This window comes from Bos grunniens, chromosome 4 (assembly GCF_055505025.1).
Source record: "Bos grunniens cultivar Pamir isolate PY7600 chromosome 4, Bosgru_T2T1.0, whole genome shotgun sequence".
NCBI lineage: Eukaryota > Metazoa > Chordata > Mammalia > Artiodactyla > Bovidae > Bos > Bos grunniens.
In genome coordinates this window covers 66,721,051-66,747,389 of record NC_141168.1, presented here as the reverse complement: position 1 = coordinate 66,747,389, position 26,339 = coordinate 66,721,051, and the positions used below count along the sequence as shown (strand labels likewise).

Sequence of the window (26,339 nt, the reverse complement as noted above, 5' to 3'; positions counted from 1 at the left end):
GACAGCTACTGTAAATTTAGGAAAACAAAGAAAAAAATCAGCAGCCAAGGAGCTAAAAAGAAAGCATAAAAGGAAATATTTGGCACAGTGTTTGATTAAAAAAAAAAAAACAAAACTATTACGGATTACTTGCAGACACAAACCCAAACAAAATCTTTGAGTCCTTTGGAAGGTCATCAATGTTAAATCCATGCAGCTGGCATATCTGGCAAGGGTCTGTTATAGCTTCCCAATGCCATGAAGGTAACAACTGAACCTTACTTAAACAGCATTTTAGATGACTGGTGGAAGTATCTGTGACTGATTTGAGGCTCTTTGTTCTCTTTAAAATGAGATTGAGATTTATTTTTGTAAGGATACATGAGTTTAATAATAAAATTATCCCAAATTGATTTGCCCAAATCATTGGTGGCCCCAAATACTAGGCAAATATGAGAAAAGCAATTTGTTATAGTGAAAGGAACCCAAAGAGCCATCAGAAAACTCTGCACAGTAAACTCAGCTGTATTCTAAATAAGTCTATTTTTTTAGTTTCCTTCTTTTAAGATGTGGTATGACAGGTGCTTTGAATTTCTTGGAACAAAGACACCAAACAGCAGAGTACAGGGAAGGGCAAAGAACAGTGAATTCTGAGAATAACCCACAACCCATTTTTGAGCAAAGGCAGGTTTGTATGTGTCTTATCTTGAGTAATCTCTAATAACATTTCCTATGACTGAAAATGCTTGAAAATACTTTCTTAATCAGGTCTCCATCATGTAAACTATATACAAAGAAATGGGTTCATTATTTTTTTTCCAACAGGCCAACAATATGCCAAGGAGCAAATACAGATTGAAACATGAGCAGTCAGTTATGTGTAATTACTAATTCAGGAAACTGTGTTGCGATCAAACCTGACTCTAGCTTTACAGAGTCAGAGAACCCATAGGTGACTCCATGTCTTTAGCTGCTGAGGCTCACATCCACCCTGGGAGGACAAAGAGCGACTCACCATGCAGGGTAAGAGGCATTCCTCTACCCAGATACTGCTTTGCTGCAACTGTTTCTCAATAAAATCCAAAAGCAGGCTGAAAGTGGGTTTTGGTCATCTTGAATCGCAGCCAGGATGGCTAAGTTAGTATCTGGCCTCTGTGAAAGTCAGCTGTGAGGGATGAGATGCAGACATCTCCAGGGAGTTCCGCTCTTCAAGTGATTGTGGGGGCAGGAAATATTTACTAAGACGGCACGGTAGCTCAGCTCCAAGGAGCTGTGTGTCTTCAAGCCAGAGGACGCACGGCATTCTGGCCTACGGCCCTAGAATGACCTGCTGCTTGCATAAATTGGCCTGAAGTACGCCTCCCACACAGAGCCCTCTGGCACACTGCTGTCCCAGCGAGGCCATGCATCTTAGCCAAAACACAGTCAAGATTTTCCTAGTAGGGAAGAAAGTGAGATAGGTCAGGAGGTAAAAGAAAGAGAGCAAGTTACGTTTTCCACTGCAGCACCAAGACCACACTTAGAGAAACAACAATAACCTTTACTATTATCTTTCCTCAATGAACTCAAAAGACCTGGAGGAAAAACAGCACCATTCTCCCCCACCCCACAGACAGACTCCTTGATCATTTTCCTAACACGTGTCCAAGTCCTGGAGTCCCTTCTCCTCCTATGGGAAGTGCATTCATATTTTAAATTACAGTAAGTGGAGAGCAGTTTTTTTTTTTTATTCTCTTCTTTGTTGATCCTGCTGCTTGATTTGCTGCTGATTGATTAAAACATTCCAAATTCTCGGGAGAAATTTGACCCACTGATTGTTGGTCATGACTTAACTGTAACCCTGATTCACGTAGTCCTTTCTAGAGTCACCTTTTATAAAGTCTAAGAAGGAAACAAAAAGTGCAACAAAAAAAGTTTCCTGGGAGCTTTAGACAGAAATCTGCCAGGGAGCAAAATGCTGAATTAGTAGAAGTGTTTAATTTAAAACATATTAAAAGAAAAGTATGTGGGCAGTGAGGCAGCAAAAGAAAAGTGAAAAAATATCAATGGTGCAAGTATTATTTATTTTAGTTTATTGAATCTCTACATATTTAAAATCATACATTTGGTAGCTGGTAATGTTACTATTCTCAAAGGGTTAAGATAAGGATTAAAAGAGACAACATATACAAAGTACTCAGTAAAGAATTTATCATGTAAGTACTTAATAAAATATTATTACTGTGATAACAATGATGACGATGGTACAATATTTATTCTAGAGAGGCTACAACTCTCCATCTTTCAATGTATTGTTCACTCTGATTACCACACCAAAATAGAGCCATTCTATTTTAACCTAAGGAGGTTTATTAAAGGCTCTGTTCTTAGTTCAAATACTTAAAAAAGAGACTCAAGAAGGCAATTCTAAGAGAATTTGCAGAAGAGTGGAGCAGAAATCTGCCTGGAAAGATTTAGTCAATCTTGTGTGTTTGGCTACAGCAGGAGATTTAAAAATAATAATCTTTTCCCATATTTAAACTATTATCCATTTATTTTCTCAGGAAGCTAGAAAGCAAAGACAGTAAAACCATACTTGAACCTACTCAGTGCTGACTTTATTAGTTGGCCAGCTGAAATATCTCTAATCCAAAAAGTTTAATTAATAGGAAGGTTGACTTTAACTTTTGGATAACAAAATCTACTTTAGATCTTAAAAGCATTTTCCTAGAAAGAATCACTACATAAACAGTCTGCTAAAGTTGGTCACAATATTATCTATGTTTAGGACAAAAAATAAGTATAAGAAAATATGTATTTGTATAAAAATGATGTAAGAAATCTCTCCCAAAAGCTTAATATTTTCTCATTTTTAATTTTTGCCACTGTGTTTATTTTACAATTTACCTTTCAGCCTCACATTTTCTGATTTGTGCTTGTTTAAATATTGTGCCAAGGTATATAATGAAAAAGAATCAGCATTTTTTTTAAGCCATGTGGGTATCCTACTTGGGTTATCTTATAAAAGGTGATAATGGTGATAATACTATAAATAGTAAACAGTAAAATAACACTTTTGCCATATGGGATTCTATTTATTCATTTTTATTGATGTATAATTTACATATAGTATATTAGTTCCAGGTATACAGTATAATGATTCCATATTTGTATATGCTGCAAAATGATCACCATAGTGTGTCTCAGTAAAATCCATCATCGTATATAATTACACATATTTTTTCTTTCAGAGAAACTTTCAAATATGTAATACAGTATTATTGATTATAGTCAATCCACACAACTTCTTTATTTTATAGTGGGAAATTTATAGCTTTCGACACCCTGTAACCATTTTGTCCACCGCCCCCCTCCCTACCTCCAGGCTCTGGCCACCAGCAACCTGGTCTTTTCATCTATAGCTGTTGTTAAGATGCCACATATAAGACCATAATGATATTTCGTCTTTGTCTGATTTATTTCATTTAGCATAATGCTCTGAAGGCCCATCCATGTTGTTGCAAATGGCAAGATTTCCTTCTTTTTAATGGCTAAATAATATTCCATGGTATAATATACACCGTATTTTCTTTAACAATTGATCAATCAGTGGACACTTAAGGCTATTTCCATATCTTGGCTATTGTAGATAATGCTGCAATGAACACTGGGGTATGTTTTCGAATTCGTGTTTTTATTTTCTTTAGATGAATACCTGGAAGTGGAATTGCTGGATCGCATGGTCACTCTATGTTGAGAAAACTCCATACTATTTTCTGTAGTGACTACTAATTTACATTCTCTTCTATAGTGCACAAGCTTCCCTTTTCTCCACAATCTTACCAACTCTTATTTCTTGTCTTTTAGAAAACAGCCATTCTAATGGGTGTGAAGTGATATCTCATTGTAGTTTTTAAATCATATTGTTTCTTTGCTATTGAGCTATAGGAATTATTTATATATTTTGGATATTAATCCAAATTTGCATATACTTTCTCCCATTTAGTAGACTGCCTTTTCATTTTGTCGCTGGTTTCGTCTTGAATAAACTTTTTAGTCTGAAGTACCCTTACTTGTTTATTTTTGCTTTAAATGCAACACCTTTGATTTTTGGATCAAATCTAAAAAGTCATCACCAAGACCTGTGTCAAGGATCTGACTACCTATGCTTTATTCTAGGAGTTTTATAGTTTCAGGCATTAAATTCAAGTCTTCAGTCTTATAATAATTTTTGTCTATAGTATAAGATAGTGGTTATGTCTTTTGATATAACCAGTGTCATTCTTTTGAATGTGGCTATCCAGTTTTCACAGCATCATTTATTAGTGTCTGTCCTTCCCCTGTTGTATATTCTTACCTCCTCTGTCATATTAACGGACCATATATCTGTGGGCTTATTTCTGAGCTCGCGCTTCTGTTTCATCAGTTAATGTGCCTGTTTTTATGCCAATACCATACTGCTTTTTATTATAATTTTGTATCATAGTCAAAATCAGACCACATGATTTCTTGGTTTTGTTCCTTTCTTAAGATTGCTTTGACTATTCTGGATCTTTTGTAGTTCCATACAAATTTCAAAATTGCTTGTTCTATTTCTGTGGAAAATGCCATTGGTATTTTGACAGGGATTGCACCAAATCTGTATATTGCTTTGGATAGTATGGACATTTTAATATTATTAATTTTTCTAATCCATAAGCACAAGTATCTTCCCATTTATTTTTCTTCAATTCCTTTCATCAATGTCTTATAGTGTTCAGTATAGAGGTCTTTCATTTCTTTGGTTAAATTTATTCCTGGGTATTCATTTTGATGTAGTTATAAATGGGATTATTTTAAGTTTGATAGATTATTATTAGTGTACAGAAATGGGACAAACTTTTTAATATTAATACTGGATACAACAACTTCATTGACTTCAATGATTAGATCTAATAGTTTTTGGAAGTGTCTATACATGGTTTTCCATATATCCATAAGATCATGTCATCTGCAAACAGAGGCATTTATACTTCTTTTTAAATTGAATGTCTACTTTTTCTTGCCTAATTCCTCTGTCTAGGGCTTCCAGTACTATGCTGAATAAAAGTGGTGAGAATAGGCATCCTTGTTTTGTTCCCAGTCCCAGAAGAAACCCTTTCAGCTTTTACTGTTGAATGTGTTAGTGGTGGGCATATCATATATGGCCTGTATTATATTTAGGTATGCTCCCTCTATGCCTACTTTTTTGAGAATTTTCATCACAAAGGATGTTGAATTTTGTCCAATGTTTTTTCTACATCTATTGAGATGATCATGATTTTTATCCTCCATTTTGTTAATGTGGTGTATCACACTGATTGATTTGTGGATGCTGAATCACATACTTGTATCCCTGGAATAAACCCCAGTTGATCGTGGTGTAAGATCCTTTTGATGTATTGAATTCAGTTAGCCATTGTTTGGTTGAGGATATTTGCATCTTTGTTCATCAAGGATAGTGTCCTGTAATTTTTTTTTTTTTTTTTTGGTGTCTTTGTTTATTTTTGGTATCAGAGTAATGCTGGTCTCATAAAAATGTGCAAGTATTCCCTCCTCTTCTATTTTCTGGAAGAGTTTGAGAAGGACTGGTATTCATTCTTCCTTAAAATTTTGGAAGAATTCACCAATAAAGCCATCTGGTTCTAACTTTTGTTTATTGGAAGGATTTTTTTTTTTTTTAATTTTCATTACTGATTCTATCTCCTTCCCCAAAATAGGTCTTTTTGCATTTTCTACTTCTTCTTGACTCAATAAGCTGCATATTTCTAGAAATTTATCCAAGTTGTCTATTTTTTGGAATATAATTGTTCATAGGATCCTATGTTCCTTTATATGGTATCATTTATGTTTACTTTTCTGATTCTGAGTCATCTCTCTTGGTGAGTCTATCTATTTCACTTATTTCCACTCTGATTTTTGTAGTTTTCTTCCTTCTACTAACTTTAGACTTTGTTCTTATTTTTCTAGTTCCTTGCAGTATAAATTAAGCTGTTTGAGATTTTTCTTATTTCTTGAGGTAGGCATTTATTAGTATATACTTTCCACATAGAACTGCTTTTGCTTTGTCCCATAAATTTTGATATGTTGTATTTCCATTTCATTTGTCTCAAGGTAGTTTATTTCTCTTTTGATTTCTTCTTTGACTCACTGGTTATTCAATAGCATGTTGTCTAATCATTGCACATTTATGAATATTCCAATTTTTATATATATATATAGATAGTTGATTTACAATGCATTAATTTGTGTACAGCAAAGAGATTCAGTTATACAACTATACATATATATATTATATATATAATTTTTCATATTCTTTTCCATTATGGTTTGTCACAGGATTTTGGATATAGTTCCCTGTGCTATACAATAGGACCTCATTGTTCATCTTATATGTAAGATTGCCTCTGCTAACCTCAAACTCCCATTCCTTTTCTTTCCTACCTCACCTCACCCCCTGAAAACCACAAGTCTGTTCTCTATGTCTGTGAGTCTGTTTTTGTTTCATAGATGTGTTTATTTGTACAGAATTCTGAATTCTACATGTAAGTGATATAGTATTTGTCTCTCTGGCTTCATTTAGTATGATGATCTCTAGGGCCATCCATGTTGCTGCAAATGGCATTACTTCATTCTTTTTTATGGCTGAGTAGTATTCCATTGAATATATGTACCATATCTTCTGCTGATGGACATTTAGGTTATTTCCATGTCTTGGCTACTGTAAATAATGCTGCCATGAACACAGGAATGCAAGTAATCTTTTCAAATTAGTCTTGTCTGGGTATATGCCCAGGAGTGGGATTGTTGGATCATATGGCAACTCAACTTTTAGTTTCTTTGAGGACCTCCATATTGTTTTCCATAGTGGCTGCACCAATTTACATTCCCACCAACAGTATAGGCGGGTGGGTTCCTTTTTCTCTCCACACTCTCCAGCATTTGTAGACTTTTTAAGGAGGGTCATTCTGACTGGCGTGAGGTAGTACGCTGTAGGAGTCCCAGTGGCTATCAGAGGCAGGTGATATACAGATAACTCTGGGGAGCACGCATAAGAATCAAGGTATTCAGTCATGTCCAACTCTTTGTGACCCCACAGACTATACTCCACCAGGCTCCTCTGTCCATGGAATTCTCCAGGCAAGAATATTGGAGTGGGTAGCCATTCCCTTCTCCAGGGGATCTTCCCATATCAGGGTTTGAACCTGGTTTTCCAACATTGCAGGCGGATTCTTTACCATCTGAGCCACCAGGAAAAGCCCCAGAGAAGGGTACAAGTTCCCTTAATGGGAGATACCAGTGAACTGGATGGAGGGGAACACAGAGATGGTGCCCGCCAGCCTCTGTCCTCAGAGAGAACTTCAATAGGCCCTAGATGTGTGTGTATTACATGCTTGTCCCTCGGGTTGACATTTAAAGTTAAGCAAATAGGTCTCGTTCACATATTGTCTGGCACCTCTCAATTGGTTGTCTTTGCACCGGTGACAGGTGAGTCAAAGCAAGCAAGCCCTTTAAGAGCTATTTTTCAGTCACTGTAACCGTGTGGATCTCACGCAAGGAGAGTATCATTGGTTTTTCAAACCTTATATGTTTTGGGAACTTATCTCTCTGCAGGTGTTAAACGTCTCCGATATGAGGTTTAAACCCCCTACCCTCAGGGAGAAGCTCCAGGTTTTGAGTTTCCTCTGACTGTGGGTCACTATACCAAGATTTTGTCTCAGCTCCACTTAATTGCTTTGATGTAGGTTTTTTTTCTCATTTGCCTAATGTTTAGGAGTTGTTCAGCTTCCAAACCTCAAGTCTCCAAGGTCCTTTTTAAAGAGGAACTTTTATCTTCTTGAGTTATATATTTGGTATGTGTTTGGGAGGAGGTGAGTTTAGGATAGTCTATGTCACCATCTGGAATCAGTACTCCCCATTTGGAATTTTGTAGGCTAATATCAGTGGCTATTCGAGAGTCCCCAGGGTTGGCCATGTGATGTGAGGTTTTTGTGGCAGCATGGGAGTAAACAAACACACTAAGAGGAAGCTGCTAATATCCGCAGGACTGGGACCAGACACAACACCACTTCAGCCACCCGAGCGTTCCTTAGCAGGAGTCTGAGGGGCTGGGGGGCCCCAGCAGTTCCTGCAGCCCCCATGGAGGCAGGGCAGCATCCCAGCAGGACACACAGGCCTCACACAGGCAGGACGAGCCTCACTTGAGAAGGCCCAGGGTGTGCTCCCAGGCCCTGGCAGAGAAGCCAGGCCCCAACCAAAGAGGCTCAGCAGTCTAACAGACACTGCAGGCAAGATGAAGGGGAACAAGCCGAGCAAAACGTTAGGGCAAAATGAGACACCAAAGCACATGTCAAAGCTGTGCACAGGAGGTAAATCCTGTTATTTATGGAATTAATTTGTGAATCAATGATGGCATTGTTCCTCTTCCCACATCGTGTGCTCTCTCCACCCATGTTCTCTCTCAATATCATCCGATTTTCTCTTTTTTTAAGACACCAACACAAGTCAAAGATGAACAGGGCAGCAGAACACTGAAATTATAAGGTATAAATACTTCTACCTTAATTTAGTATACAAACAACTCCAGAGCCAAGAAAAATCTATGATCACATTGTTTGCAATACTCTTTAATTGACAAGAGTAGATAAGCCTGGTTTTCTAATTAAAAAAAAAAAAATCTGTAGCCTTTTTGTAATACTTTAAATTGTGCAAAAGAATATAAAAATTCTCTTTTCAGTACTTGGTTGCTTCCTAATCCTCTGCACCTCATCAAGGCCACTCCCCAGTTGAGGTTTTCCTGCACCACAGCGCATTCCTACTATGACAGTTCAGGCAGTAAATGCCAGAACTACCAAAAGAAATGCTCTAAGTGCCTGTGGTGGTTGTTGCTGTTTGAATGTTTGGTTTTGAGTAGGCTTCTAGCTACAGGAAATGACCTTCTTGGGGGCATAAAAGCAAAGATGTTTCATTTTATAATTACTTTGCTATCTTCAAGAGTAGCACAGCTAAGCATCATCCTGTTTATTAGGATTTGGAAAATTAAAGCCTGTTTTCCAGTCAGTTAAGACAGACTTCAGAGAAGGCAATGGCACCCCACTCCAGTACTCTTGCCTGGAAAATCCCATAGGCTGCAGTCCATGGAGTCGCTAAGAGTCGGACACAACTGAGCAACTTCACTTTGACTTTTCACTTTCATGCATTGGAGAAGGAAATGGCAACCCACTCCAGTGTTCTTGCCTGGAGAATCCCAGGGACAGGGTAGCCTGGTGGGCTGCTGTCAACGGGGTCACAGAGAGTCGGACACGACTGAAGCGACTTAGCAAGACAGACTTAACTGTCACTATTAGGTTCTGTTACCTGACCTTGAACAAGTATTTCACTCAGTGTCCATATGCAAACAAACAGTGAGGCGGGAGTGATCTCCAAATTCTTTTCAAGCACTAAGTTTCTATGATTATATAATGTACAATTATCTATAGACAATAGATTCCAAAGTCTAGCTCAGGGTCTTTTCTTGGCCTGGAGCAAAGGCACTGCTAGGCTTAACACAAAGCAGTGTTAAGCAGAGCATTCAAAGTTAAGCAGTCAAAGCAGAGCAGAAAGTTAACTGATGCTGAATACAAGTTGAGTCTAAGTTGGGCTAAGTCCCAGGGGCAGATGGTCAGAGGGCATGTTAGGTGAAGAGAAAGCAAAGGTGGATCCAGGTAGTGGGGAGGCCAAGTAAAGAAACAGAGGCAAGAATATGATAGTTTTAGAGATAAGAGTCGCTGTCTATTGTTGGAGCAGGAAAACCAGGTAGAAAGCTTAAATTTTCCATTTCAGAAATGGAGAGGCAGGGACAGCATCAGTGGTAGTAATATGGTGTCAGTGGGGTCAAGCAGGATGACTGTGAGGAATAAGAAGGTGAGATTAGAAGGCGTTGATAAGACCCTAAACAAGAAGAAAAGTCAAGTGTGACTTCCTGGCTCTGGAGCCATTTACTGAGGGAAAAACAGAGGTAGTTTGCTTCTGAGAACACTCAAAGGGAGATGCCCAAGAGGTGGCTTGAAACACTGATCTAGAGCTTGGGAGATGGTAAGAGCTGGAGGCTGTAATTCTTAAGAGTGAATAAAATCAAGTTGCCCAGGGAGAACGTCCAGAATGAAAAGAGAAGAGATGTAGAGATGTGAGGGAACGAGAGCGTTTAAGGAAAGGACTGAGTAAGGTGAGTAGCAGAGGAGACTGACAAGAGAGTAGAAACACAGCCGGACTCTTCTTCCCATGCAGAGTGAGGGAAAGTTTCAGAGAACTTTGTTGAAAGAGTAGCAACAAAATGAGACAGTCGCTGTGGAAGGTGGGAGAGGCTGGCTCTGCAGTTTGCTGCTGTATTCAGATACCTGAGGCAATGTGCGAATCAAGGTGAGATCCAAGACACACCGGGTATTTACAGCAGCCTTTATGGATATCAAGGCTTTGTGAGTACTACTCAGCTCCTTGGTACAGAGAGAAGGTAAAATGACAGACAATCTAGACTTGGGGTTCTGAAAGGCAAGTATGAGAGAATAACAGAGTCTGAAGTTAGGAGATTTGTCAAGAGATCCAAATATAAATAAATATACATATTCCAAGTATATATAAATAGAATATATTTAAATATTTTATATTTACATTGTATAATATAGTATTACATTAAATATACGTCTGTATTTTATATATATAATTATATTTTATATAAAATACTAGTATATATATTAAATATCATTGCATATATACTCATATATATAATTATAAAATGGTCAACTGGGGTTCAAGAACAAGTATGTTCATATTTATTTCTAACTATATTACAAAGTAACAACAGTAATCAAAGGCACTAGGTTAAAGGGTAAAATAGGACGGCTGTACAGAATTCAGTCCACAAGCCTGGGAACATGACAGACCTGTTGACTTGAAGCTCATTTGCACGCCCTGAGACAAAGCTTCCTTTTGGTTTTCCTTCTCCTTTCACTCTACTCTATAGAACGCATAGAGTAAGCCACCTCCTATGGTAGATAGCTACTACAGATGTTGAAAAGTTCTTTCTACAGTAACTACTCTTCTGTCATTCCAAATGCAATTTCTGCATTCCTCACCGAACATAATTATTAAGAAAAAATAAACTTAACTTCTAGTGTCAAATTTAAATATGTGATGTATAGGGATGTTATTCCCCAAGTGTGTCTGGTTTCTCCAATTTGATTTCCCAAGAGAAGTCAGAGTAGAAATTTAAGCAGGTTTAATATGTCATAGGATATAAGTCCATTTTGCTCTTTTCTTTCAATTATCTGCACATCTCCCCCAAACTCTTGGATTTCTCAATCTTTAGGAGACACCTACTATTTATTTGTATGAATTTTCCCCTTCAAAATAGGAACTTTGATTAGTTTCCCTGAGCAAACTGTTTATTAATTATTCTTTTATTTTCTTCTAATTGGTTCCTATATCCATTTGATAGATGTCTACCACCGTCCATTTTCCCTTCAGTCAAGTGTACAAGTAGTAGGGAAGACCTTACATGTTATCAAGAACCTGTGCTGGGAGGGGGGCCTGAGGCCACACTATGCTACCTATCAATTAAAATCCTTTCAGAAGATTAATCTGAAACACATTGTCCACCAGATTGTTGACTTTGATTCTTTCATCTGTTTTCTCCCATACCTATTTATGGAGCATTACATTAAGAGCACTAAAACGGTGGCAGAAAAAAACCACAGAGTTAATTTTCTCCATGCCCTGGTATTGCTGACAATGCCTTGGTAAAAGAATATCACTAAAATACAAAGACAACTACAAACAACAGTTACTTAAGAATTTAGTATTTAATATGATTTTTAAAGTAGAAATTTGGATATATCTTAATATGAGTAAAAATTAAAAAGTTATTTACAAAAATGTGTTCTCTGTCTTATACAACATGCACACAGAAATGTAAGTATACAAAACAAGTATGTTACTTGTAGTATAAAAAGGAAATTTATACTACAAAGAATGCTTAGGATGCAAAGGGCACTAGGGCAGGGATTCTTATTTATTTGCAATGTCATGGACACAAAATAATATTTTTAAATGTGTAAAATGAAATACGATGATTTCAATGGAAACCAGTTATGTTGAAACAGTTATTATAATTCAGCTTTTAATATTATAAGTACTTCTTTTTTAACATATTAAAAACAAGACCTAGAGATGATCTGATAAGTACTAGGATTTTAAAGTAATGATTAACATAACTAATACTTCATGATTTCTGTAATAACCATAAACTTGTTTATTGCTTTCATCTATAATTAAGTAACATTTAGAATTTCCTTCAAAGTTTAAAGGTTACTGACATTAAGGTTACCCACCCCACCGGCCCCCCATCAACACCATGGGTTCTTCCCAAAGCTAAAAACTTATGAACTGGAGGATCATAAACACAGTTTTCAAATAGCTTCCTTGTGTATTCAACTGAAACTTTCTATAAAAAAAAAAAATTTTCATCTTACAAGTTTTTTTCAGAAATATGGGAACTTTATACCATGAGCTCCTCTCTATCCTATTTCATACTATACTAGTTGAGGTTTATACAAATTAAATATAAAAGGTCCTCAAAACTATGATAGTTAAACAGTATATGTAAGTATTAAAAATTACTGAGAAAACTTCTAAGAGAAACTAGTATTTCAGTGTTACCTCAATTAGTTTTAAGATTCAGGCAGTGTCATTTAAGAATGCAATTTAAAAAATCAAATAGCACTGTAACTATATACTCTGAAAGAAATCAACTGAACGAATCTAATTCAACCTAGAAAAAAAATTGTTGTTAAGCCTTGGGTTTTAAGAGAATTTTAGAGTCATATCTTGCAAACATACAAACTAAGAGGCTTCCCTGGTGGCTTAGAGGTTAAAGCGTCTGCCTCCACTGCGGGAGATCCGGGTTCGATCCCTGGGTCGGGAAGAGCCCCTAGAGAAGGAAATGGTAACCCACTCCAGTATTCTTGCCTGGAGAATCCCATGGACGGAGAAGCCTGGTAGGCTACGGTCCATGGGGTCGCAAAGAGTTGGATACGACTGAGTGACTTCACAGAAGAATAAAACTATCTGAAAAGAGTATTAAAGTATTATTATTCAAAATGTCATGAATCACTGCCATTTGAGTTCCTCTAAACTGCAATAAATTGTTGAATGAAATCATGCAAAGGGAATAAAATGAGTCAGGAGGGAAAGAAAGAAAAAGAAATAAGACAGCAGGGTGTTGAAAGATCAACAGACAGGTGGACAGAGGTATAGAACGTATGCTTTGGAGAAATAACCAAAATGAGACAATCAAAATTCTGGACTTGCAAACCAGATCTTTAAAGATGAAGCATCTCTGATGAGTGCACAAAACAGACATACTTCTAGACATGCTCCTGTTCCTTAAGACTCCTTTTTCAAAAATTCTTTGTTCAAAATTAATTTCCCTCCAATATTACAATTCTCGATTCATAAACATTTGAGTGTCTATTTAGCTAATAAAACACTAGATCTTCCAAGTGTAGAGGGAGTATGGTGGGGCACACACCCAAAGGAAGCAATTGAAGAAAAAAACCTAGTAACAAAACACTAGGAAAAAAAAAATTATAACAGCACCAAAGAGAACAATAAGCTACAGTATCTGTAGATAATACTATAAAATATACTATTATCAAAATAGTTTTAAAGACAAAGGAATGTGAACAATCTATTTAGCCTTAAATTTTTGAATTTTCTCTTCTAGATTGTCAATAGGTGGACTACATGGCATGAATTGAGATACAAATTATCCACCAGTATTTTCTTCAGTTCGTCAGAGGAGGTAAATAATTATATTCTATCCTCAAAAAATGGAACTAATTTTTTAAAAGGTGAAAAATACTTTTTGTTAAGGTGGTAAAACTTAGGCTAATGTGAAACACAAAAATAAGAACAATGTTTTGATTTATCATGAGCATCTAAGATAAAAGTTTTATACTGTAGTCACCTGAAATATTTGAAGGCAAATTAATATCATATTTTTCTTGTGTATATACTTCACAAACTACAAGACTCATGAGTCATCAACCAGTTTTCGTCAGAAGATTCCAAACATCCTGCACATTCTGTATCTCTTTCCAAAAATTTCTTCCTTTGAGAACTGTAGTATTATGCAGTGTCTAGTGCTATTATTGTAACTATGAGATAATTTTTTCAAAGTTCTTCTAAAATGAATGGAAACTTCTAGCATATTTTACATCATTACAAATGATGAAACAGTTATAGATGGAAAGTTTGAAAAACTGTAAATCTACCATGTCAAATCCTACTGGTCATTTGAAAGATCACCAGTTAAATAAATAGCAAGTGCTTAGTGTATGAACCTACCAAAGAAGGCAGTGTGAAAGATAATCTCAAAATATGGCTGGCCACTTGCTGGTAATGATCTAAAATCTGAGCAGGATGATGAGATATAGATACATATATCAATAACTACAGATGGGCTGCCTTCTAATAGATCTCTTCTGCTTCAGCTACTCAAGGACATCCTTGTCCTGCAACATCCACCAGCTACTTCTCTACCAGCTCATTACCAAGAAAATTCAATGTACCCCATCTCTAAAAATATTTTTTTAGCTCACAGCCTTTTTACTATTCTCTTTTATGAACACCCCTTGAAGAGAGTAGCCTAGCTGTGCCATATTTAATTTTCTCTACCACTTCAGTGAGACTTTTGTTCCCATCCCACACCAAAAGTATGAAGGTCACCAATAATCACAGGACGATGTCAATGGTCACTTATTCATCTCACTGGCCTTCTCAGTTGCTATTTGACACATGACCACTCCCTCCAACTTGAAACACAGTCTTTATTGTTTCCTCCTCCATCATTGACTACTCATCCCATTTTTTTTCATAGTGTCTGTTCATTTTCTGACTTATTGAACAGGTCTAGAGCTCAGTTCTTGCATCGCTAATCGACTTTGCTTCCTGGGCAGTAGCTCTTAACCCTGATGCATGTTAGAGTCTTGTGGAGAACTATAGCAGTGGTCACTAATCTTTTTGGCACCAGAGACCAGTTTCGTGGAGGACAGTTTTTCCATGGACTGGTCTGTGTGTGGGGAGGTGGTTTCAGGATGATTCCAGCATGATACATTTATTGTGTGCTTTATTTCTGTTATTATTACATCATTTCCACCTCAGATTATTAGGCATTAGATCCTGGAGGTTGGGGACCCCTGTTCTAAAGGATGCTGAGGCCTTGGTCCCACTTCACTTGAGTTAGGTTCTCTGGGGTCTGTGCCCAGAGAGATATTTCACATTGTACTCCCTTTGTCCAGAAGGTCTTACTTCAGATACCCAGGTGCTGGGATTGAGAACCACAATCCCAGGAGATCCCATCCACTGAACATTCTGTACTTTGATGACTCACAAAACATCTCAGAGTGCAGATCTTTCCTCTCACCTTCAAACTCCTCTACCCAACTGCTTATTTCACCGTCCCACTTGGAAAGAAAATGGGCATCTCAAATTGTTCAAAACTAAACCCTGTTCTTCCCACCTCTATTAATGGTAACTCCATACATTCAACTGCTCGGACCAAATAACCTAGAGTCATCCTTAACCCTCGTCTTTCTCTCACACTGAAATAGCACCCTTCAATAAACCTTACTCTGCCTTCAAAATACATCCATATACAACACTATCTTACTATTACCACTCTGATCCAACCCTGTCATCTCTCAGCTGAGTTACTGCAAGAGTCCCACAGCAGGCCCCCAGGCCCTCCTTTGGCCACTGTGTACCTACAGTCTACACTCAGCATGACAGACAGGTGATGCTTAAAAATGGTGAGTCAGATCATGTCCATCATCTGCTCAAACCCTGTCACTGGCTTCCTACCTCACTCAAACCAAAATCAAAATCCTTAAAATGGTTCATTAGGTCCCTCCATAATCTATGCCCTGCTTTACTGTTTAGTTCTTAAAGATATTTCATTTTAGAATAAGACATCTGAAGGTATCTGGGGTCTTTTGTTACCTTCAGGAATAATAAGAGACCTAACAGGTGTTTGTTACCACCTTAGAAACCTGCAAATCATAACTGTTGTTAGATTCTGAAAAAAGCCCACAAACCAAAGTGATCACTGTGTAAGAGACAATCACAATTAATTTATAGAAGTTGGAATTTTGATTTTAACTTTTAGAGCTTTTGCTTGTGATAGGAATTCAGTGAAGAGTAGACCACATTAAGGTCCGCCCTAGTGGGTCAATCAGTAAAGAATCTGCCTGCAATACAGAAGACCCAGGTTCAATCCCTCTTTGGGAGGATCCCCTGGAGAAGGAAATGGCAACCCACTCCAGTATTCTTGCCTGGGAAATCCCATGGACAGAGGAGCCTGGGGGAGGGGGGCGGGGTACAGTCCTTGGGGTCACAAAGAGCCTGACATGACTTATAGCAACTAAATCACCACCACCAGACCACATTAAAACACAAATTTACTTTAAATACATTTTAAAGTTAAGCTACTGGATTCTGCAGTAATTTCTTTACTCATCTTTCCCACACTTTTCTTCTCTTTAGCTGTGTGTTTACTTGTTTGGGCTCCCCTGATAGCTCAGTTGGGAAAGAATCTACCTGCATTGCAGGAGACCTGGGTTCGATCCCTGGGTTGGGAAGATCCCCTGGAAAAGGGAAAGGCTACCCACTCCAGTATTCTGGCCTAGAGAATTCCACGGACTGTATAGACCACGGGGTTGCAAACAAGTCAGATATGACTGGGCGACTTTCACTCACTTGTTTATGTTCTGTCTTATTTCCTGTCCTATACTATGTGTAAAAGTTACAATTAAATTCAATTAAGGGCCTTATCAATCTAAATTATAAGAAGCTATTAATTTCCATCAGCTTGTGGTCTAAACACAAATCAGGAATTTGGAACTCAGATTCATAAATGTCTGCTGGGTCAGTGTCTTCCATTCAAATGCAATTAATACTTTTGGAATGAAGGAGGAGTGGGGACTTGAGTTAGATGCTTTTTGAGTAACTTTTAGGGGATAACTTGGTATGAAAGTGAAAGAAAGTGAAGTCGCTCAGTCGTGTCTGACTCTTTGCAACCCCATGGACTGTAGCCTCTGTAGCCATCTAACCAGGGTCCTCTGTCCATGGGATTTTCCAGGCAAGAATACTGGAGTGGGTTGCCATTTCCTTTTCCAGGGGATCTTCCCAATCCAGGGATTGAACCTGGGTCTCCCACATTGTGGGCGTATGCTTTACCATCTGAGCCACCAGGAAAGCCCAAATTGGTATGAAGACATGATTAGAAAGCAATTATCAATGATACTCCCATAAAGAGTGGAGTCACCTACATTAACAATTCAGTAAATGCTTCTCTGGTTGCTCAGTTCTCATGCATTGATAATGGATGTGTATTTACATAATCCGAACTCTAGATCTATAATGCAAACTCTAGATCTAAACACTAAATATCATTTATTTAAATGATATGCTGGCTTGTCAATAAAGTTATCATTATTACCTTCTTAAATCTTCAAACTTTCCCTCTCTCCTGGATCCTTTCCATCCAAATATAAACAGAAATCTTTTCCATCTTAAAACCTCTTTGGACATTGGCCTTTCTAGAGCTATTGTTATTAGTGTGTTTTATCACATTCTACAACCCGTATCATTCTGACTTCTCTACAAAAATGGCAAAAAAAAAAAAAAAGAAAAACAAAAATGGCTCTTAATTAGGTCACCAAATGACATCCACACGGTTAAATTCAATAGAATCATCTCAATTCTCATCCGACTGAGGTGTCACAATAGCTGGTGCAAGCTTCTCCCTTGACTCAAAGCACTTATTCCCTGGTATCCAGGACACCACCCTCTCCAGTTTCCTGTGGACTCCTCTTGGCCAGATCATCTTCCTCTTCTTTTTGCTTTCTGACCTCTCCCTTAGGCTATCTTATCAGTGCCATAGCCACACTCTGACATCACTTTTAGAGACAAGTCTGAACTTTCTATGGCATTGTCTCCCCAGTGCTCAAGCTAAACCCACTCTCCCATTCCACCAAGCTGGCTGGCCTCCAGTGATCCCTGAGTCACTCAGTTTTCAGTCATCTGACCTTTGCTCTTAAATCTCTACTTAAGAAATCCCATCCAGATGCATGGTTTCAAATATCTCCTCTAAGAGAACTAATAGAAATTAGTGTGCTTGCTTTTAACTCCTTCTCTGAAGTTCCAGTTATATATTTCCAAATGTTCTTGGATTGTATGTCATTATTTGAAACTGAACAGGTCTACAATTCATCTCATGGTCAGCCTCAAACTATATTCAGCTATTCTTCATGATTTCCTAAATTTCAGTTCCCTTTCTGAACTAACTGAACTAGACAATGAATGACAATCCTGATTAAAATGCATTAATCTGACTGCTACTCTAGTTCTGGGCCAGGACTCCTCGATACAATCCTGAAACCCTAAAGAAAACCTTCACTGCCCACACACGGCATGACTCTTGAGGTTGAAAATGGACTGAAATCCAGGATAAGCCTGGCTGCTGCACTTAGATGATGTTTTCATTAGGTGAAACAGTAACAGCTAAACTCACCATCAAAGAAAAAATTAAAACCCTGATATATTAATAAGGTTATTAGGTTATTCAGTTCTTCTGTCCACTTAGCCTATTATTCTTTCCACTAAGCTGGGTTTCTAAATAGCCTCTTCACTCAGCTACCCCACACCCCAATGCTTCCCGGCCACTCTATCTGTATCTCCATTGTTTTATTTGCTCCTCACCCACCTCCTGTGTGAGTGCTGCTGCTGCTGCTAAGTCGCTTCAGTCGTGTCCGACTCTGTGCGACCCCAGAGACGGCAGCCCACCTGGTTTCCCCGTCCCTGGGATTCTCCAGGCAAGAACACTGGAGTGGGTTGCCATTTCCTTCTCCAATGCATGAAAGTGAAAGTGAAAGTGAAGTTGCGTCTGACTCCTAGCGATCCCATGGACTGCAGCCTACCAGGCTCCTCCGTCCATGGGATTTTCCAGGCAGGAGTACTGGAGTGGGGTGCCAGTGCTAAGCTAATTCAAATTCTTAGAGCAGTGGTCTAAGCTTGTGTACGAAACCAACCATAGGTGGAGTCCACACACAGTAGATAGCTGTCTATCTCTTCTTTCAGGTGTCAACTAGTATAAAAGAAGTTTTGAGGTGTTTGTTTCAAATCTCAAATTATATACTTTAGAACCTTGTAAAATCTTTGCCTTTCATTAAATGGATGGATATAACTTACTACAGATCATATATTACAAAGTGCTTTTCCTAAACTCAAAAGGAAGTGTATTTAAATATTTACCTTCAGCCCTAAAGTAACACCACTTATAATTTGATAGATGATTTTTTAAAGAACAGTTGACTTAATATTTCAAGTAAATAAGCAATGATTTATATGTACAGAATAATTTATACTTTGACATAGTCAACGCTGATCATACCTGTTCTCCATACACACATTCACACACTCTTCTTTGTATTACCGTTTCAATTAGCTTGCTGGGTGAGAAAAGAAAATTATTAAAATCCTATTTTCCAATGGACTGGCAAATATTGCATCAGAAAGCAGAATTCTAAACCTTTCTCCCACACCATTATTCTGACATGGAATGGAAGGCACTGTGCCTGAGAAAACAAAACAAAACATCATCCTAGCACATTAAGTATTTTGAGGAACACAGCAATATATCTTGCCAAAGTCACAGAAAATTTGTTTCTGGAGGCTCAGATTATAATGTTATAGTCAGATCATGAAGTCCTATTATTATCCTTCCACTAAAGTACTAGTACTTCTCGAAGTTTTTTTTTTTGGCCTCTTTTAGCTCAAATATTTGCACTCCCTTCAATCTCCCCATTTCATCTCCCTTGAGGATTGCAGCGATTTCTGAGATATCAACTATGACGTCTGTGAAATGTTGAAGAGTAAGTGCCTGCGTTCTCCAATTTATGTCCCTTACTTGCTTCATCATTTACTAAATAGTTATGATAAGTCACATACCAGGCTCTGTGCTTGAAGCTAAAAGATGGATAAAACCAAGTCTTTGCCTTCAGTAAGATTACATTTTAGTGCAGAAAGAGTTAAACTCCAGTCTCATTTTGTATTTGGAAGACACTGTGGGGACCCAAAAGAAGAGTAATCAGCCCAAAATTGGGGCATCAGGAGATGATGCTTGAGTTCTGAAAAAAATATGGAGAGGTCATGAAGGCGAAGTAAGTTATAAGAAATATAAGGAAAAGTGGCAAAGTCAGTCAGCTATGTCGTTAAATGTGTGTGCTTGCAGTTGAAGGCACAATTTCAAGTGCAAGGAGAGAAGAGGAAGTGGTGAGGTCAAGGAAAGATATTTTTACCAGTGATTCTCAAGGAAGGAGGGGGTGGAACCTATTTGAATCACCTAGTGGGCTTTTCAAACTGACCTGCTCAATTGTGTACATCTCCTTTGAAGCCTGTGTACCCCACCCAGACTGCCTCCCAGAGTCATGGCTGTCCTCCTCCTACTCATGATCTGATGCAGGGGGAGATACACTGAAAAGGGGAGAAAGAAAAATCTAAACACAAGACAGAGAAAAGTCATAAAGGTAAGAAGTCAAGAGGCTAGTTTAAAGACAAGCAGAGGGTACCAGTAAAATGGGAGAGGACTGGGCTGAAGTCCATCCATATATGTCCAAAGCTTTCCTGAAGAACTTCTTAGCATCCCCAATTCACCAAGTCTATAACTAATTCCTCATTTTATCTATGGTAATAGTTCATTACTAAACTACAAAAAGATCATAAAGGTGATCAGAGTACAGATGCTTACTATATAGCAGTATTCTGGGTTTACATAATGGCAACTATGGAATTTCTGTATCATGGAGAGAAAAGAAATATAATGTTTCAAAAAAATATGCAATGGGCATAAAATGATACCCTTTAGAGAAATCATAAGTATCTGGCTACATTAGCACAACAGGGCTTCCCAGGCTGCCTATGGACTGATCCCTTCCAGTCTCACCTCTCCTAATTTGACTCCTCAGCAGCAAAGTACTTGATGGTTCTCTGAACAAAACACCTTATTTCACAGGCCCCCTTCAGTCTTTTTGAATGCCTCTTTCAACTCCCTTTCCTTCTGTTAACCTTCAGGTCTCCATCCAGGCATTACCTTGTCTAGAAAGCTGACACTGCTGACCCTTCCTTCCCTGTGTGCTCCTTCATGACAATGATGATAACAGCATCCAAGTACTTCATCCAGGCCAGGCTCTGTTATAACTCAAACTGAATGCAATATCAACTCAAACACTCTTCCAACCATCCTATGATATAGGTGACTAATTATATCCCTATTTTATAGTAAGCCACTGAGGTACAAAGAGGTTAAGTGACCTACTCAAGGACACATCATGGGCCACTAGTAAAGCCAATGTTTGAACTGAGCAGACTGGCTCTAGAGTTTGTGCTCTGACCACTAGGCTATGTGGCCTCTCTGATTTAAAACAAGACTGATCCTCAGTACTGCCATGCATATGATGCTCCTGACTCTTGTTCAACAGTTATACTCAATGAACTGCTGGGACTAGATATGCAATTTCTCTGTAAGTACTTAATCTATGTTTCAGTATGAAAGTGAAAAGTGTTAGTCACATCCAACTCTTTGTAACCCTATGGACAGTAGCCTGCCAGGCTCCTTTGTCTGTGGTATTTTCCAGGCAACGTACTGGAGTGGGTTGCCATGTCCTTCTCCAGGGGAATCTTCCCAAACCAGGGATTGAACCTGGGTTTCCTACACTGAAGGCAGATTTCTCTCTCTCTTTTTTTTTTTAACCATTTGAGCCACAAGAGAAGCCCACTATGAAATATGTTAAATAGCAAATATCACTAAAAAGTATAAAATCTCCTCAAAGTATCTTTGTTGAAACTTAGTTTTTACAAAATCATAATAGCATCATTGGCACACATGTGTTAGGATTTACTATTCCTATAAGGAAAAAATCATATTAGAGTCTAATGAAAGCTCTTAGCAATTTGAATATTATATGATACTAAATTATACTATAATTATTTCAAAGGTCAAGAATCTTAAACATGTCTTAAAAAATCTCTACCTGGGTGATGCAATCAAGAAATTGAAGTAATGTATGTATGAATATTTAATTATACAAACAAGTAGGAATCTACTAATTTAATAATATTCAAATAAAATATACAGTATTTCCCCACATGGGTATTTTTTTTTTCCTCTATTGCATAAAAGGAACTTTTTAAAAGAACATATTTTAAATGAGTATGAGCACATATTTTACTTTCCAGTGCTAGTTTCATGGAGGTGGTTTGGAATAAAACATTGCATCACTTGTTAACAATGAAGCTATTGTACTGGGCATGACTGTAAATTTAAGAAAAACATTTCGACTCAGACCCAGTCAAGCTTCTTCAGGAACTTACAGTCTAGCAGGGAAGGAAAATGGACACAGAACATAGGTATGAAAATTGCTTTTAAAATTTTAGTTGGAAGAGTTTAAAGAAGGCAAATGTATACTAATCACAAGATCCTTGCCTGACCCACAGCTGGGATGATATCAACATCCCATGTGATGCTGGAAAGGCCAGTAAATTACCTTTCTTCAGAGAACTTTAAGGCAACCTAACACAGTGGTGTCGAGGCTAGACCATGGAGCCAGAATGATCTAGGTGTGAATCTCATTTCTCTCATGCACTAATTGAGTTTGGTGCATTCACTTAGTGTCCTCATTTATAACTAGATAATTACATACAGTTCATAGAATTACAGTGCTGTTGGGAGTGTTAAATGACTTCATGTGCATGAAGCAGGTAGAAAAGTTACGTAGATTAGAATAATCTATGGTACAAATCTTCGTAACTGAATCAACATAGCTTAAAAAGAGAACTCTGATGGAACCCATGTCTATTTGTCCTGAAGCCTTAAATAATCCACATTAAAGACATATGAAAAGATGTCACCAACTCACTGATGCAATTGTGAGGCTGAGTCAATCCTTACCTCTGTATAAGCAATGGGCTCACATCATAGCAGTGTTTCCCAAACTGTCGTCAAAGCAGCCCTTAATGAAACACTATGAAATAGCTATACATTTAATTTCATCATCTGAACCAGAAAAATGCCTCTCTGGTTATCACTGTTGTTTATGTGCAATACAAAAATCATAACCACAAACACTGTTTATCCAGAAAAAAAGCACATTGCCAGACCAGGCAAGGTTAAGTATTTTTGTGGTTTTCAGCAAATACCATTTTGCTACTTGTTTGCTCATTTTGCTGTAAGAATAGGCATTAACAATGTAAACTTAAATTTTTTTTTTAAATTTCTATCCATTTTTAATAGTATCACAAATCAGGCCTCTTCAAGACCTACTGTTCTCACATATAGGCCTCCAGAAATCCAAATGCTGTCACTGTTTAAAAAAACTCTTTACAGTAGCCCAGACTTGGAAGCAACCTCAGTGTCTATTGACAGATGAATGGATAAAGATGATGCTGTACATATATACAAAGGACTATTACTCAACAATAAAAAATAAATAATGCTATAAAAGAATGAAATTATGGTATTCACAGAAACATAAATGGACCTAGAGATTCTCATACTATGTGAAGTCAGTCAGAAAGACAAATATCATGATACTGTTTATTACGTGGAAGCTCAGAAAATGATAGAAATTAACTTTATTTACAGAATAGAAATAGACTCATAGACTTTGAAAACAAACTTATGAACGTGGAAAGGAGGTGGGGGAAGGATAAATTAGGAAATCGGGATTAACATATGCACACTATATAAAAACAGGTAAAATAGCACACAGAACTATACTCAGTATCTTACAATATCCTATAATAGATAAAAATGTAAAAAAGAATATGTATATGTTTAACTGAATCTCTTTGCTATACACCTGAAACTAACACAACCCTGTAAATCAATTATATGTCAATATACTGAACTAAATTTTTTAAATTAAAAAAAATTTCTGCCATTGTTTTATTCCACAGACATTAGATTTCAGCTTACCATGATTCACATATTTTATACACCAAAAGACCTGCTCTGAGAACAAAGCAGCTCTGCTATAAAGCAAGCACCACAGAATCTTGGAACTGAAACTAAACTTCTTTTTCAGTTTCTAACCAAAGCATTTTCTTTAAAAAAAAAAGAAAAGTCCCAGAGAACAAACTTACCTTTAAAACTGAAGGCCAGAAGAAACAACAAAATTTGAGGATATAACCTTAAATAGCAGCAAAAAGCAGGACAATGTCTATCTTTGAGAAAATATGAACTAGGACAATGGAATTTTCATCTTAATTCAAGTAATCACAAAGAAAGGTACTATCAGGTTAAATTGTATAGCAAAGCAGTGAAATAAGTGGGCAGGACATAGTAAAATATACTTAGACAATTCCATTGGTGTTTGCTGTTCCTCATTCCCCTAATCCAATATGGAACAGATTTTGTGATAAGAGAAGGATTACAAGGAACTTCCCTTATCCACACCTTTATCCACCCTTATCCACAGCAGCCATAAGGATGGGTGGGTAAGAGGGGAAGAGGAACATGAGAGGGGAAAAGCAGGGAGAGAGAGGGAGGGAGGGCAGAATTTTACTTCATTTATGTACTATTCCCTGGGGAAGGAATGGCAACCCACTCTTGCCTGGAAAACCCCATGGATGGAGGAGCCTGGGAGGCTGCAGTCCATGGGGTCGCAAAGAGCTGGACATGACTGAGCGACTTCACTTCACTTCACTATGTACTATTGGTTTTCCTCTTCCTTCATATGTTAGTTACAAAGCTGCATTCTTCCATTAGAAATAAATTCAGAGATGGTATTAAAAAATAGGCAAAAATATGTAAAACTCCATAAGCTATTTCAAGTTGGACTGCCATGCAAATATTACCATTCTTTAAAATCAGTAAATATCAGATGGAAAATTAGAGGTTAGGAACACAGTAGGAAAAGTCAAATGTATAAAACAAGTAGATTTCAATTGCATTCAATTATTTCACCCAATCACCTAGAAGCAAAGATCCTCTAAAGAAAATTGCATTGCCTTCCCAACTCCTTAGAGAGCCAGTTTAGTTAACAGCCTACCTATGCTTCAGAGATGACCATGCAGCTTACATGTCAAACTCATTTTAAAGTGTCAATCATGTCCTTTTCAATCTAATTAGTTTGGAAAGTAGTGTCACTGACCTGGAACTATGCAGACCATTTATTATCATATCATTTGATCAACCTAACACTTTACCTCAGTTGAGTTTGAGACACCTGTAGCCAAAATGTAATATCCTTTCTCCCACTCATGACTAGTAACTCTCGATACAATTTCCTATTTACAACTCAATTTATCTCGATGAATAAGCATGGCCAACTTCACAGAAGCATCCCCAGAATTTCCTTTATTTAAAATTTCATGATAATTTAAATAGAAAAGTGAATAAGGAAAATATTTGTATTATATATATGTAAAATATATATATACACACACACGTGTGTGTGTGTGTGTGTATAAGATTTGAGTTTTTGATACCAATGAACTGCTAAAAGGAGAAGAGAAAGAGCAGAGGAACATGCATATATGCTGAGAGAAATTTGGGACCTTGAACTTGAGGGAAAGTGACTTTTTAACATAAATTCACAAGTCATTTTTATAAAAGGAGTTTGTAGGTTATAAACCCAATGCCATCAGATGGGCTTGTGTTATAATAAAGGAAAACTTTTCCTGCTTCATAGTATTTCATTAATGAGGTAATTGCTAATTCTTGAGAGGTCAGAGAACACTGCCCAGTGCCTCTAACGGAGGATCTAGAGGCCAGACCACCATGAGCTTGGAACAAGGCAGAGCTGGGCGAGGGGCGCTGCCTTTGACAGCACTGGTAACTGGAAGATGCTAGCCAGTCAAGCAAGAGTTCACCTAGCCCTTTCTCTGTCAAGAGCATGAAAATTACCAAATTTTTGCTTTAGTTTTGCCTATTTGAAAACTGAAAAATACAAGCAGGTATCTCAGAATCAGAGATTTACATACTGAATCAGGGACTGAAAAAATACATACAATCATATTCCACCAAAACATGGTATTCATATTTTTAAATGTGGTTTAAAAAGAAGTATAGCAGCTATATTTAAAGTTATGACTGTTCACTCCAGATTAAAGCAGGATGTCAGCTGCCAATGCTTCCGTTACAGCCTGGGCTTTCCTTTGGGGAAGTTGCATTTTACCAAAATTCCTGTTTGGAGTCAAAGTAACATTCTTCATACATTTGCTTGATCAAATAATTCTTAGTGAATATGAGTTTACATCTGGTCAAGTAA

General features: G+C 37.5%; 1 protein-coding gene and 1 long non-coding RNA gene across 6 annotated transcripts in view; one reads left to right on the top strand and one right to left on the bottom strand.

The window, feature by feature from the left end:
• The window catches only part of LOC147374286 (uncharacterized), a 394,034-nt gene extending 380,216 nt beyond the window's left edge, over window positions 1–13,818 (top strand). Inside the window, exon 3 of the long non-coding RNA XR_015162600.1 lies at window positions 13,736–13,818. This is a non-coding gene — a long non-coding RNA (uncharacterized LOC147374286). The remainder of the gene's footprint in view (window positions 1–13,735) is intronic.
• MDFIC (MyoD family inhibitor domain containing) overlaps window positions 1–26,339 on the bottom strand; it is a 157,044-nt gene that overhangs the window by 9,270 nt on the left and 121,435 nt on the right. Inside the window, exon 5 of one of the 5 annotated variants that reach the window (XM_086396706.1) lies at window positions 3,043–26,254. The exons of the other annotated variants lie outside the window; for them this stretch is intronic. Coding sequence (XP_086252832.1) covers window positions 26,208–26,254 — 47 coding nt within the window. The 3' untranslated portion in view covers window positions 3,043–26,207. Of the gene's footprint in view, window positions 1–3,042; window positions 26,255–26,339 lie in introns of those variants that run through there. 5 annotated transcript variants of the gene reach the window in all.